Below are 13,584 nucleotides of genomic sequence, written 5' to 3'. Positions count from 1 at the left end.
GCAACTCTTGCAATTGCTCAAACTACCATCAGTTCTTTACAAAATTTTATTTTACCTTGAATGTCAAGCATATTACCAATCTCTGATAGCAGGACAACAGAAAAACAACACATTAGAAAAAGCCACTTATAAAGCATTGGTTAAGTTCAATACAAGACTGCCTTAATTTAAGAAATGGATTTTAAATTTTCATGGGAACTGTGCCTTTGCTCTTTATGTAAAAGCAAGCAATACACCTCATTAACAAAGCATACAATGAAAATTAGACATAGCTTGCTTAAAATGAAAAAGGAAACAGCATAACAAACATTGCAGCTAGTCAGCCAGCAGTTAGACCTTTCTCCTTGTAAACCTGCTTCTTCAATTTGGGAACTGCAGTCCTTGGGGAGAAACAGCAAAGGGTATATAACTTAATTACACAGAACTGTTACATTGCATTGTGCAAATATTTCTTTTTTTTTTAATCAAATCCTAGCTATAAGCCAGCTATACCAGTTTTTTCTTCTTTTTTTTTTTTATTTTTTAATGCTATTTTCATGTAAGCTGAATCATCCACATGGAACCTTTTGTAGCTGAAAGTACCCTCTTCAATAAAACCTTGGTCCTTCTTGAACCAGAAGTTCTACCCTTGCATTTCACCTTGGTTTTAAGCAAAAAGTTGCTTGGCAAAATAGGTGATATTACTTCCATAATAAGTCCAGATATTTCTCTTAATTTATAAAAATCTGATATATTCTTTTTCTCACAAAACACTTGGAGCTACGACATATGAAATGTACACAAGCCAATGAGATTCACACACATATGAAGTCAAAGCCAGCTACATTCTTTCAAAAACAAATATTGTATATGTCGGCTGCATGTGAAAAATTTCACAGTAATTTATACCTGACCAATACCATTTGAGGCCTAATCCTGCTCCCAGTGGCATCTCCAGCAAGTTTGCAAAGGACTTCAGTGGTAACAGGAATATGATAGGACACTTAAATACTAAATACCAAATACTATAGTTAATTTTATTCCTATTAAAATTGATGATTTCTTTAAAAACACTTGAGATTCACTCAATGAAAGTTATAAAAAAATTACTGGAGTGTCTTTTCTAAAGGAACATAGAACCTTTGGGATCATTATTTGTAATGTTTATAATGTCAGAGGTACTTTTGTTCCTACTTATGGGATTATTGCTGGTCACCTTCCTGAGACTTGAAAGACCATAAAAGACAAGCACCATACTTATTCCTCTAAATTACTGTATCACAAATTAATAATTTGGTCCCTTTCTAAATGGATCTCTCCCCACAATTACACTAAAACATAGTGATGGGTCACAAATTCCAGGGGGTCCAACCGGTCCTGGCATTCCCGGACTGCCACGATCTCCATCTTTACCAGGCTGCCCACGCTCTCCAGGACGTCCTTCCTTACTCATACCCGGTGGACCTTCAGGACCTTAACAACACACATGCAATAAACAAATACATTACAGAGTATTTTTATTAAAATTAAAACAAGAGCAAGTATGGACCCACAAAAACCCCCTGCTCTTTGGTGAAGTATGCAGATAAAGAAAACTTCATTTTCTGAAAAAGACACTTCTTGTCACAAGCTGCTTATGTGTTTATATAAACAACATGATACCTTATTAAGACTTTTTTTTTGAAAAGCACATTGGAAACACTTTAAATAAAAATACCTTTTAAAGGGAAATACAAAAATCTACTTTAGTACACTGTTATATTTTATCATATAATCTGGAACCACCACGGCATCAGACTCTTCCTATTTCTATTTGTTTCTCTGGCTTTGGATCAGGCTCTAATATCTCTTCCAAATGCTCAACTTTGCATTTTGCATAAATATGCTGCTGTTAGGAAGAACATTTTCCTTCACTAAGCAATGTTTACAAGTCACGTGATTATATCAGGGCTCAGTTTTCAGATAATGGCTGACTTCAAGATCCATCTATCAAGAAACAGCAGCCTCAGGTACCAATCTCTGCAACATCTGTCTTATATTAAATGATGTATTATATGACAATTTAAAAGGCATGCATGAGGCTGCATTAGCTGTAAGACATATATGGTAATTAAGATGTGTAAAAACTATCTAAGTTTTTGCAAATTATAACAACATTTTTTCTAAACCACTTTTTTTTTTTTAAAATTATTAGCATGCACTGAATCTGCACAGCTGACCCATCCCTTACCTGGAGGTCCTGGGGGGCCTTGGATCCCAGGAACCCCAATTCCTTGATTGCCTTTTGCGCCATTTTTCCCCGGCAGTCCTGTGAATTAGAAAACACATGTATATCTTTGAACACTAAGATTATTTTCATCCAATGAATTAGGAAGTCAGCATTTGATAATACTTATTGAATAAAAAAAGTTACAGTTCAACAGCAAATAATGGGATGAAAAATAAGCATTTCCTTGTATTCTCATTTCTACCGAATTAAGAGCTGATGTACCACCTGTTAAGCAAAGAGCCACTATGACTTGAGGGAACAGATGATGGGCAGTGAAGAAATTTGCTGTTATTGCCTTTCCATTGGCAATGTTTTTAAGAAGTTGTATGAAGGAAGTGTAAGGTATTCACCACAGTCCCTGTGGAATACAGAATATATAGACAATCTTCCACAACACATGGCAGAATTAAATCTGCACCAAAGAAATGCTGAGAGGGGCAAAATATGTGCTTTCTTACTCCAGTACAATCCAATAAATTCAGTTTCTTCGTAGAAACAGATATATCTTTTTCCATCTCCTACAGAATAGCCAGAAGTGTTAGTGTCAGCTCCAGAGGAAAACTGCACATTCTCCTATTGGAGATGAAATTATAAAAGCACTACATACAAATCATCATTACATCCAAAATTAATTTGATGTGCTAGGTCACAGTTAGTAGGTCACAAAGAAAATAAATATTTACCAACCATTTGCCTGCATACCCTTGGCACATTACTAGTTAGCTGTATTCCATACAGCTTTCCTGATTATTTTGATGCTATAGGAAACACAGTTGCTGCTGGGACCAGTTACCAAATTATGGACTTCACCCAGTTTCTTGGTCCAGTTCTAGACTATATATGTATACTTAAAGTCTGCAAATACATCACATAAATCAGTTGGAATGCTCAGGCAGATGAGTTACCTGAAAGCATTAACCTTAGCTTGTCTAAAAAGAAACCAGAATGTTTAAGAAAAGCATAAAGAACAGAGTAAAAACTCTTATGAGATAAAAAGAAAAAAGGAGAAAGCCCCAGGACATCACAGGGAGCATAAAAGTTGTCGCATGCCAAAAATCAGCCTACACAGTAGCAGATAGTAAATAGCCAGTGAATAAATACTATTCTTTAAAACAGTAGAAACAAAGAAGTTTGGAAGAGAAGAATCAGAAATCATGGGAATACACTGAAATCCATGTCTAAGTGCATTTGATCTAAGAAAAATAATATACATGCAGTTAAAAACATTTATGTAAGACTAAGAACTCTCTAAAAAAACCAAAACAAAGTTTCACTATAGTAGAACCGAACACTAGCTATCTTGTTGCGTTCGTGTATTTTCTCTTCTGACATGCGTTCTTCATAAGCAGTGAAACACTGAAGTTGCACCATGTCCTCAATTACATTTTGTGATACAAACCCAGCTACTCCCTCACTCCACCTTGCACTAATCCCATTCAAAACTGGAAGCAGAAAACAAAGTCATAAAGGCCATTACCACATTCATGCAGTACCTCTTGTCCCACGAGCCCCAGGGCGACCTGGGATGCCTGTCAGCCCAGGAATGCCATCGTTTCCTGGTAAGCCAGGAAACCCTCTTGGGCCTTCAGGGCCTCTTGGACCTGGTGGTCCTGGAAGTCCCGGGGAAGAACTTTGGGATTGACAGTGGTTACAGTTTTGTAGCCTTCCACTCTGGAGGATGGCAGGCAACTGAGCTGGGAGAATTCAAACAAAAAATTGCTTAGAGTGTTGTAACAAGAAAATATAAAAATATTGACCCCTAGCCACTAACTCAAAACCAGTTTGCTTTCTTTTGAGAACATGATACCCTTAGGAAACAAGATGGTAAAGTATGGAACCTGTAGGAAAACAAGTGATAAATCAGCAATATTGATCTTGCTTTCAAGAAAACATCTTTATAATTATCAGGAAACTTCTTTAGCACTTTAAACAAGGAAAGAACAGTAAAGAGGCTTTCAAACTTACTTCTCAGTACATCTGAACACACCTGTCGGATAAATTCTTCTGAAAATTCTCGTGCCTGAATTGAACAAAGACAGTTAAAAAAATAGATAGTATGCACTTGTTTGGGGTTTTTAAGGTACCCAAAATTACAAGTTAGAGGTCCTATACATACAGGTTTTCCATCTGATCCAGGTGGTCCTGGGGGTCCTCTGTCTCCTGGCTGACCTCTGAGACCAGGAGGTCCAACCAAACCCTGGATACCGGATTCTCCTTTTTGCCCATTGATGCCTCGAATGCCTGGATCTCCTTTCTCACCTTTCTGGAATGAAAACCAAGGAAAAGCCAATTGTCTCTCCACAGACCTTGGAAGCTAGGTAGCACCAAGCAAACATATTCTGAGAAAATACTCATTGATGATCTTCATAAATGAATATAAGTTGACACTGAAAATTAACTTGATACTGATGAGATCTGTTTTACTAAAATGAAGTTTTCAGATTCTTTAGTAACTGTTTCAGATACAATTATTTACCGAATATAACTAAATTATCATTATATTTTTTTAAAACTTGAAGGACACATTTTACTTACTAATTAATATAAAACAAAGTAGTCTTCCTTATTAACATATGGAAGGAAAGGCTTTATTCACTTTTCCATAAGAATTAGATAATTTGTTACACTACATTAAAATCCTCAGAAGGCTGGAAAAATTAGAAGTGAAATTCTGGCATCACTGAATTTCTTGGCAAACTTACTATAATAATCAAGACTTTTACCCAGACTACCTGTCTGTAGTATATAAGAGAAAGGAAAAAAATAGTTTGATTTCAGTCAGCGGTTTTTTGTGGCTTTTTTCTGACTTACATTTATTCTCCATACGATTGATAACAACTGTAGTCCATTCGCTTCAACGGAAAAGGTTAAAATAATACTGGAAAATATTTTGATATATCTTCATAAAAGCAATGGTTCTTCTATGTATGGAATTACCTACTGCAATAGCTCATGTGGAACTCTTTCCCTATGCTGGAGCCAACAAAACATCAGTACAACGTAATTTGGTACGTGCCCAAGACTACAGTTAGTATACTATGTTTGCTCCCTGATGAGTCTTTTACTTCCATTTTTGCACAGCTTCTGCATAAAGTTATCAGCTGCTTTAAAATTTTCTTTCGCCCTTTCCAACTTTTTTAGATGGAATTAAGGAAACTAGGCAGCAGGATTACTATACATGACAAAACTCAATGGAGCAAATAATGCAAGTTTAAGAAGCAGTCATGCATACAGTCTTCATAGACTTACCATAATTTAAAATTCAGTGTATTTATATTACTTTGTATCATTCTATATAGTACTTATGAAAATTCTTTACATCACAAAAATTCAAAACTTTCTGATTTGGTCTGAATTAGTAACAATACCCAGAGTTCTCCACATGAATTATTACAGGGTAGCAAGCTTCAAATTCAGTACTGGATTACTCAGTTTTATGCAGAGAACTAGCCACTAAAATAAGGCAGGTAGTTTTTCCTCTTAAAAAAACAGAGAAACAAGACAAAATGTGACAGATGTCAGTCAAGTGCCTAAGAGTACTGCTGGAAAGATGGTCCACCAGTAAGATGCCATGCATGAACTGAACAGCAGTCCATACCCTCTTCCCGCAACAGAAGTTATACACTAACGCAGAACTGACTTTTTTCAAGGTTGTAATTGTATTTTCTTTTCCTGATACTGTTCAACTTGAATGTTGTAGTCATAGAGAATTGATACTCTGAGTTACACCATGTAGATTTGTACTTGTTCATTTCTATTGCATAACTACAAATGTTTGGTTTTTTTCTCATTTAACAGGGTCAGCAAGGCTCAGAGATAAACATACGGAGAATATGTAGCTGCCTGTGGCTATACTAGAAGCTGTATGTGCTGGGATCTGAAAATCATGCTGTTCTTGTAGCTAGAAGTTATTTGTTTAAATTTTAATTACTTTTACAGCTATGGACTATGTTTACACAAAAGACATCTGACTTGCAAGTTGATTTATTTCGACTAAATGCTAAAGGGGCTAGAAAGCATTAAGAACCAGTGAAATACTGGGAAAATGGCATCTACTGTAGAAAAACATCACAGGCAAGAAGCCAGTATAAAAACACCAGGACAAAACATTGGAAGCATCTGCACAACTGCCTGCAGAGCTTGCCAAAAATCAAATGAAACTGCTGAGGGAACGTTTTCTGCAGTATTATATCTTGGTCTTGTAATGCTCAGCCACATCCCATGTGTGGCCTTGTCTGTTGACCCTTGCTATTGGCAAGGAAAATTAAAAAAAGGAAAAGAGCACAATGTGTTGAGAATTACAGACTGAAGAGACTTTTTATGAGAGTCAAACAAAAGACAATGTATGTTATAAAAATAGAAAATAAACTAATTTTATAGGTCTGATAGGTAAACACAATGCCATCATTCCATCTTAGCATATAGTAAGAATATTAGAAGGATTTTTCAGAAGAAATATATTACTACTATGATTTACAATATTTAAAGAGGCTAGTTCAATAGTGTACAAGGAATCTTTTACCACTTTAGGCAATGATTTAGCAAAACACCTATAAGCCAAACCATGATTTTAAGTATTTCATAGAACCACAGCAGCATATATGGTAATTTATATGTTTAAGTGCATAAAATTATTTAATTATCAGAATTGAGCTTCCAATGAATATGTCCAGCTATTGATATTGCAACAATGCTTTACACGAAAAATGGTTGAACAAAGAAACCACTAAATAAGTTGAAGGAGAATTATATTAATGGGACAGTATGTACCCTGATTTCACTAAATATTGGAATATATAAAAAATAACTAAGTTAATCTTTTAAATATCAATTTTTAAACAACATGCAACACAAAAATTAAAAGGTCTGGCCATAAACATGTCTACACCAGCCAAACACAAGGGGAATAAAAAAAAAAAAAATGGGACTTCTAAAAATATCCTGGATAGAGCAATAAATGCAGTTTCTGACAGACCAAGAGCAGTCCAAGCAAGCTTCCCCTTATGCCCCTCAAGTTTCAGGCTGAGTTGAATTATTCCTGTATAAACTTAGTAGCAGAGAGAAAGAATTGTGCCCTGCATTTTCTGAGTCAGTCTCAAAGACAGAATCCTCTAAAAAAAAAAAAACCCCTTTGTAAAGGCTTCACTATATTCCTTTTCATTAGCTTTGAAATAAAGGCACACAAAGAAATCTCACTGGTGAAGGTTAAAACACACAAGACACAGTTCAGCTGTGGAAGTCCTTACCACAGAGTTTTATGGAAGCTGAAAGTACAGTATGTCAGCACAGTTGAAAATTAATTAGGCAAATTCAAGATTGACATCAAACACAACAGTCTTGATCTCTAGCTTAAGTGCCCCTAATATGTTGACTGCCAAAAAGAGTGAAGGTATAAAAGAAGGATCTTCTTTGCATATCCTGTTCCTTATTTTTGTATCCTGCCCTGCTATTCTTGGCTGCTGCTGAACAATATGGATAATGTTGATCAAGTATTCTGTATTCTTTTATGAATACATTTTTATTTTTCACTGAACTTAGAATCTCTAGATTATTTTCTTTAATTATTTGCTTTCTTCAGCCAGCTCTTTCTCTTTTTTTTATTTGCTTTTTTAATTCTCTTAAAGTATATACTTGGCTTTCATTTTTTTTTATTCTTTCATTTCATGAAATACATATTTCACTATGTCTTTTTAACTAATAGTTTTTTATCTTCTCTGCTATTTCTCAATTCATTTCTCTTGTGTTGCTTATAGATATGAGTATGGAAATAAGACTGTAAACATGCATTTTACAGATCACATAATTTGCAGAAACAAATGGAATAATTTTGTAGTACTATATTTGCCATTACAAAATACTTACCTCTCCTTGTTCTCCACTCAATCCTTCTACTCCCTTTAGGAATTAATATGAAAAAAAATTAAAAAATCAAGTTCAGCCAAATTACTTGGAATCAAAAAATAATATTTTTGTCCTTTGTTTTTAACAATTAATCACAAATGTCAGTTTTTAAAGATTCCGTGATTGCTATTTGTACAAAAAAACAAACTGCTTACAAAGATGAAAAATGTACATCATGGCGAATTAACACTTAGGTAATACCTTTAATACCATATACCAAAAGGATATGTTAGGAATATATCATACGTATTATAAACAAACAGACATAATGTAGACATATAGACAAAACCTTATTCACTCTACAAAAGATAAAAGAAATAAAGTTTGTGTTCTAGCAAAGGGAAACTCCTGATTCGACCTGTTTAATACTGTTTCACTAGACAGAAATCAAGTTTAGAGCCTTTGAAATACAAATTCAGTTTGTAAGCAAGATTTTGCTTGTTGGCAAATGGTTTCAGGTGTCATTTCTGCCAAATGGTTCAATGGTGTTACTGATTATTAAGTTCCACGGTAAGACAGCAGTTCAGGGCAGGCTTTATTCACTTTTCTGATATATACTCTTATGGACAAGGGAATCTGTATTGTAACTTCGAGAAGTCCTGGAGGCTTGAGAAACCTTGGAAGGACCTAGTGCTGTCTACTAGATAAGCATGGGAAACAATTTCTGACCAAGACTGTATTATTTTTTTCAGCTTTCTCAAAAAAAAAAAAAAAAAAGGCAAGCAACAGCAATTCAGTTGCATAATTCTATCTGAAAAAAAAATGTTTTCTTTCACTACCACTTTCTTTTACCTTATGATTAAAATAGTAAATATATGAAAAAATTTGTCCATTATTTGCAAAAGGAAAACCCGTAAAGTTTAATTTGTAAAATGTTAGAGTAGGACATTACATTTGGTTAAAAACAATCATCGGCCTTTTAGTTTAAACTACATCTTTTCAAAAATATCTGCTCAGCTTTACTACCGGACTCCTGTCAACCTACATACCCCTGAGAGTGATAAAACTAGGCTAACATACAATCTAGATCTCCTGCCCATGCTCCACTGGAATCAGCTCCTTCTGGCTAGACAGGCAGCTGTATCGATGCCGTAATTCTGAAAAAAGCAACTGTGACTTCCTTCCAAGTCTAGTTTTAGATATGTACCTCTAACAAATACTTCTTTGTTCAGACACGACATAGATTATGTAGTTAACAAGTATTTATAAATACTAACAGTTATTTTCTGTGGTATAACAAGATAGCCAACTATGACACAATCAGAATACGTTGGCTCAGAGCTAAAGAGAAACAACTGCATCTCACTGATTTGCAGCTGAAACAGGAAACATCTGTAATTTGTGAGCACAGAAGATGTCAATAATGACTCCCAATACAGTCTAGGAGGTAATGAACTACATGAAAGTGTAGCATGGTACATGCAAAATCTTAACATCTCAAGCATCACTCTTATAACCTTTACACAAAACCCACTTTGTGCTGTTACCTGCATTTTATATTATTTATAATTGTTTCATTAAATTTTTCCATAATTAAGGATTTAATAAAATAATCCAGAAAAATGTACTTGCAGTGTGTTTCTCAAGACATAGTATCCCAGAACCACAGAAACATGTAGGTTGGAAGGGACCTCCATGGGTTCAGCTTCCTTTTCAGAACAGATCCAGCTAGAGCAGGCTGCTCAATACTCTGTCCACACAGGTTTTGCCACAATCTCTGTAGCAGCCTGCTCCAGTGTTTTGACCACCCTCAAAGCAAATGCTTTTCCCCATATACCAAGTTGGGATTTCATGTGTTCCAACTCGTGTCCATCTCCTCTCGTCCTTCCACTGTGCACAGCCGAGAAAAGCGTGGCTCCATCTTCTCTATGTGTGTTGTATTTGTTATTTTAAAATTACTAAGGTTGTTTAAGAGGTCATTTATATAACTATGTAATCATGTTATATATAAACATATTTCACCTGATGCAAAGAACTATCCATGTTGATGGAAGTAATCTTAAGAAACCAATATGAATCGTGCCTCTCTTGAACTAGAATCACTATTTTAACAGTACCTGTAAGCCTGGATTTCCTTGTCTTCCTTTTTCTCCTTTCAGTCCCTTCAGAAAAGAAGCACATTTTTCTTAAAATATACATTTACCTGGGAGACGTAATTAAACTATCAAAAATAACACAGAGGTGAAAGCTAAAATATCATCCTAAACCAGGCCAAATCAATCTGAAAAGTTAGTCTTCACAGAATCATAGAATCGTTTGGTTGGAAAGGACCTTTAAGATCACCAAGTCCAACCATTAACCTAACACTACTAAAGCCCACCACTAAACCATGTCCCTAAGCACCACATCTACACATCTTTTACATACCTCCAGGGATGGTGACTCCACCACTTCCCTGGGAAGCCTGTCCCAAGGCTTGATAACCCTTTTCAGTGAAGAAATTTTTCCTGATATCCAATCTAAACCTCCCCTGGTGCAACTTGAGGCCATTCCCTCTTCAAGAGTTCAGAGCAAAAAAATGCAGAACTACACAATTTCTACTCTGAACACAGAGGAGCCAAGTTAGGATCTGAGTAGTGACACGATACTCTTCTTTTTCTTGTACGTATTTCCACGACTTCTAGATAACAAGAAGGAAAATCCCAGTTGTTATAATATAGTAGGCAGGCAGAGGCCAGGTGGCATTACTTTGACTATGAGCATTTATGTGATCCCACAGCGCCTGGGGCAGGCAGGGACAGAACCTATCCTGGGACAGTGCTGGGTCATGTCCCAGCCCCCTGGGGCAGCAGCATAACCCACATCCCTAAACTCGCACCATTGCTAGGACCACACAGCTCTGCACCAAACATCAATAGCCTGCTCAGCCCCAGAAACACAGCTGGAAATTCATACTGGGCATACTGGGCAGTTTTCCTTGAAGAAGAGTTAGGGCTCACCGCTGCTATTCTTCAACCAAACCTTCTGTGGAGCTTAATCTTAAAAAAAAGCTCCTGAATTAACACCGAAGACTTGTATTAATAGTGTTGTCAGATGTTTTCATTAGAAACAAAGTTGGTATACCTGGATACCACTTTCGCCTTGGTTTCCTTTGTCCCCCTGTAAAATATTAGAAGAAGAGTCTCCATTGTAACATGAATCATCTCAAGGACATGTAGTCTGTGTTTTAATTTAACACAGTAAATACAAGAGAAGCATCTAATAGTTTTTATTTATACTGAATAAAAACAAATTACTTTTATCAGTATTTGTGTACATGGAGATAAAGTACAGAAAGTTTTACTAAGAAGGGAATCTGTCACAGAAAGAAATATCAAAAAGAAAAGTGGATACTCACACCAAGTTAAAATCTAAAAATACAACATAATCAGGTGGCAAATCCAGCAGGATTTTATCCACTCAGTGTATAGGAGCGAAGAGGACGTAGGCAGGGAGGGGGGCAGTATTTCTGATGGGTTAAATGTCATCTGAATGCTAACCACTAAGTATGCTTGCCTTCATCCAGAGTAGAGTATAAATAATTTCTGTAATACTTACTATAAACCCGTTGAATGCAGAAGTTATACATGACACACCAAAGAAAAACATTTTTTTAATCAGAAAAAATATATATTTAAATTTAATCAAAACTATGTAAGCACTAAGTTCTACTTCCACCCACTCCTTTTAATTTTCTTTGCAATGCTTATAGTAAATAAACATTAGTGGGGTAACTGGCAATCAGGTGGTGTAAATGGTACTTAAAAGGCAGGTATCCAGGTTTATCAAGTTGTCTGAACACCATCTAATTGACACTGGAGAGAAACAGGCAGCTCTTGAAAACTATTCATGCTAATTAACAACAGAGGTATAAAATATGCACTCCCAGAACATGCTTCTCTCTCTTCATTGACTAAAAAGGAAACTCAAAGTTATGGGAGATGGCTCCTGCCCCAGCTTTGACCTCGTAAATCAATGACACTCTATTTAAAAAGACATGAATCAAACTGTTGGGTTGAGAACACAGCAACTCATGAAACAAAAGACAGATCTGTGGGAGGTGTGTGCAAAACTGCATTTAATAAAAAAAAGAATCGGGATGGAGTTTTTTGTATCTGCTTTGACAGTTTTCTTGTAAGAGCCAAACACAAACAGTAATTTTTCTACATCTCATCTTAGAAAACGGAACACAGGTTCCATTATCTCATTTAGCTGAGAGAACCTCATCCAAATTCGTATCATTCTCTAGCCTCCATTGACCATGGACTTGCTTCAGTTGCCTAAACATAGGCATTTAAGATGTTCTAGGCAACCTAAGGCATCCCCATATGCGTCTACTGACATCTGAAATACTCTAGCATACCTAAGACATCCATACATTGCTGTCATATATGACACTGGCCATACAGGAAACCTGTGCCCTTCTGGAGCAGAAGCTGAAGTCTAGTGGAATACCTCTGCATGGGATTTTCATAAAACTTTATAACAGCACCCTTCTGACTTAGTGCTTCTTTACCCTTCAACCTTTCTTTCCATAGTGAAGTACCTGATTCAACTCTATTTTTGTAATACCTTTATATGAACAGCTTCATCCTTCAAAAGTGGTCCTCTACATTGCTGGTAATACTACACAGATGCACTATCATTTTTTACTGCTTATTTCCATCTGATGCCTTACCTGAGCTTCCTTTGCTTTTACAGGATTTCCTGTTTATTCTGAAATCTGTAATTTCAATACGTAATAGAGGAATCTTTGCCCTAGTTGAGACTCCAGTATTTCCCAGAAAACATTGCAAGATTTCCAACACAAGTGTCAGATACATTACCTAAACACACTTAATTTATTTTTATATAATTTTTAATATATTCAAATGTGAAGTTATTATTAAATCAGTTCAAATATAATTTAAAATTTGATTTAACATATTAATTTGTGTTCATTTAATTAAAAGTAATATTAAATTTTTAAATTTAAAATTTACATTTAAACATTAAATTTGGGCTGACAGCAAATATAGCAACATTTTTAGCCTCGACAACTTGTTGCCTGAATAATACCTAGTTTGAATAGCTACAGGTAAAGCTTGTTAATTATAGTAAACTATAACTTAAGGAAACAAGGATATCTATTACATGACATCAGATCACTCATATTTCTCCAAAGAAACAGTATAACGTTAAAATAAGCTTTATACTCCTATATGCCAATTAAGAAACTCACTGTAAAAAAAAAAGTATTTGTCATGTTTTCCATAAAATTACAATAAAATAATCAAAGTAATAGCAGTACTCCTTATCTTGCAAAGCCACGAAACACTTAATTTTCAGGATGTGCATATTATTGCTTTAAATGTCTCCAGAATAAAGAAATCTTAATTAAAATTTAGACGAAAAACGTAATGGATGCAAGTCAGAGCTTCAGTTACAATTAAAATTAATTGATATACAGCAATGCG

General features: G+C 35.4%; 1 protein-coding gene across 1 annotated transcript in view; it reads right to left on the bottom strand.

Moving 5' to 3' along the window:
* Positions 1-309: 309 nt before the first annotated feature.
* Positions 310-13,584, bottom strand: part of COL21A1 (collagen type XXI alpha 1 chain) — a 128,211-nt gene continuing 114,936 nt past the window's right edge. Inside the window, exons 23-30 of the mRNA XM_068398204.1 lie at positions 11,213-11,248; positions 10,207-10,251; positions 8,111-8,143; positions 4,365-4,511; positions 4,214-4,268; positions 3,742-3,942; positions 2,210-2,287; positions 310-1,452 (exon numbers count right to left, since the gene is read on the bottom strand). Of these exons, the coding sequence (XP_068254305.1) occupies positions 1,265-1,452; positions 2,210-2,287; positions 3,742-3,942; positions 4,214-4,268; positions 4,365-4,511; positions 8,111-8,143; positions 10,207-10,251; positions 11,213-11,248 (783 nt within the window). The 3' untranslated portion in view covers positions 310-1,264. The remainder of the gene's footprint in view (positions 1,453-2,209; positions 2,288-3,741; positions 3,943-4,213; positions 4,269-4,364; positions 4,512-8,110; positions 8,144-10,206; positions 10,252-11,212; positions 11,249-13,584) is intronic.

Source organism: Nyctibius grandis, chromosome 1 (assembly GCF_013368605.1).
Source record: "Nyctibius grandis isolate bNycGra1 chromosome 1, bNycGra1.pri, whole genome shotgun sequence".
Lineage (NCBI taxonomy): Eukaryota > Metazoa > Chordata > Aves > Nyctibiiformes > Nyctibiidae > Nyctibius > Nyctibius grandis.
Note: the sequence above shows the minus strand (reverse complement) of the source record. Positions and strands in the feature narration are given on the sequence as shown.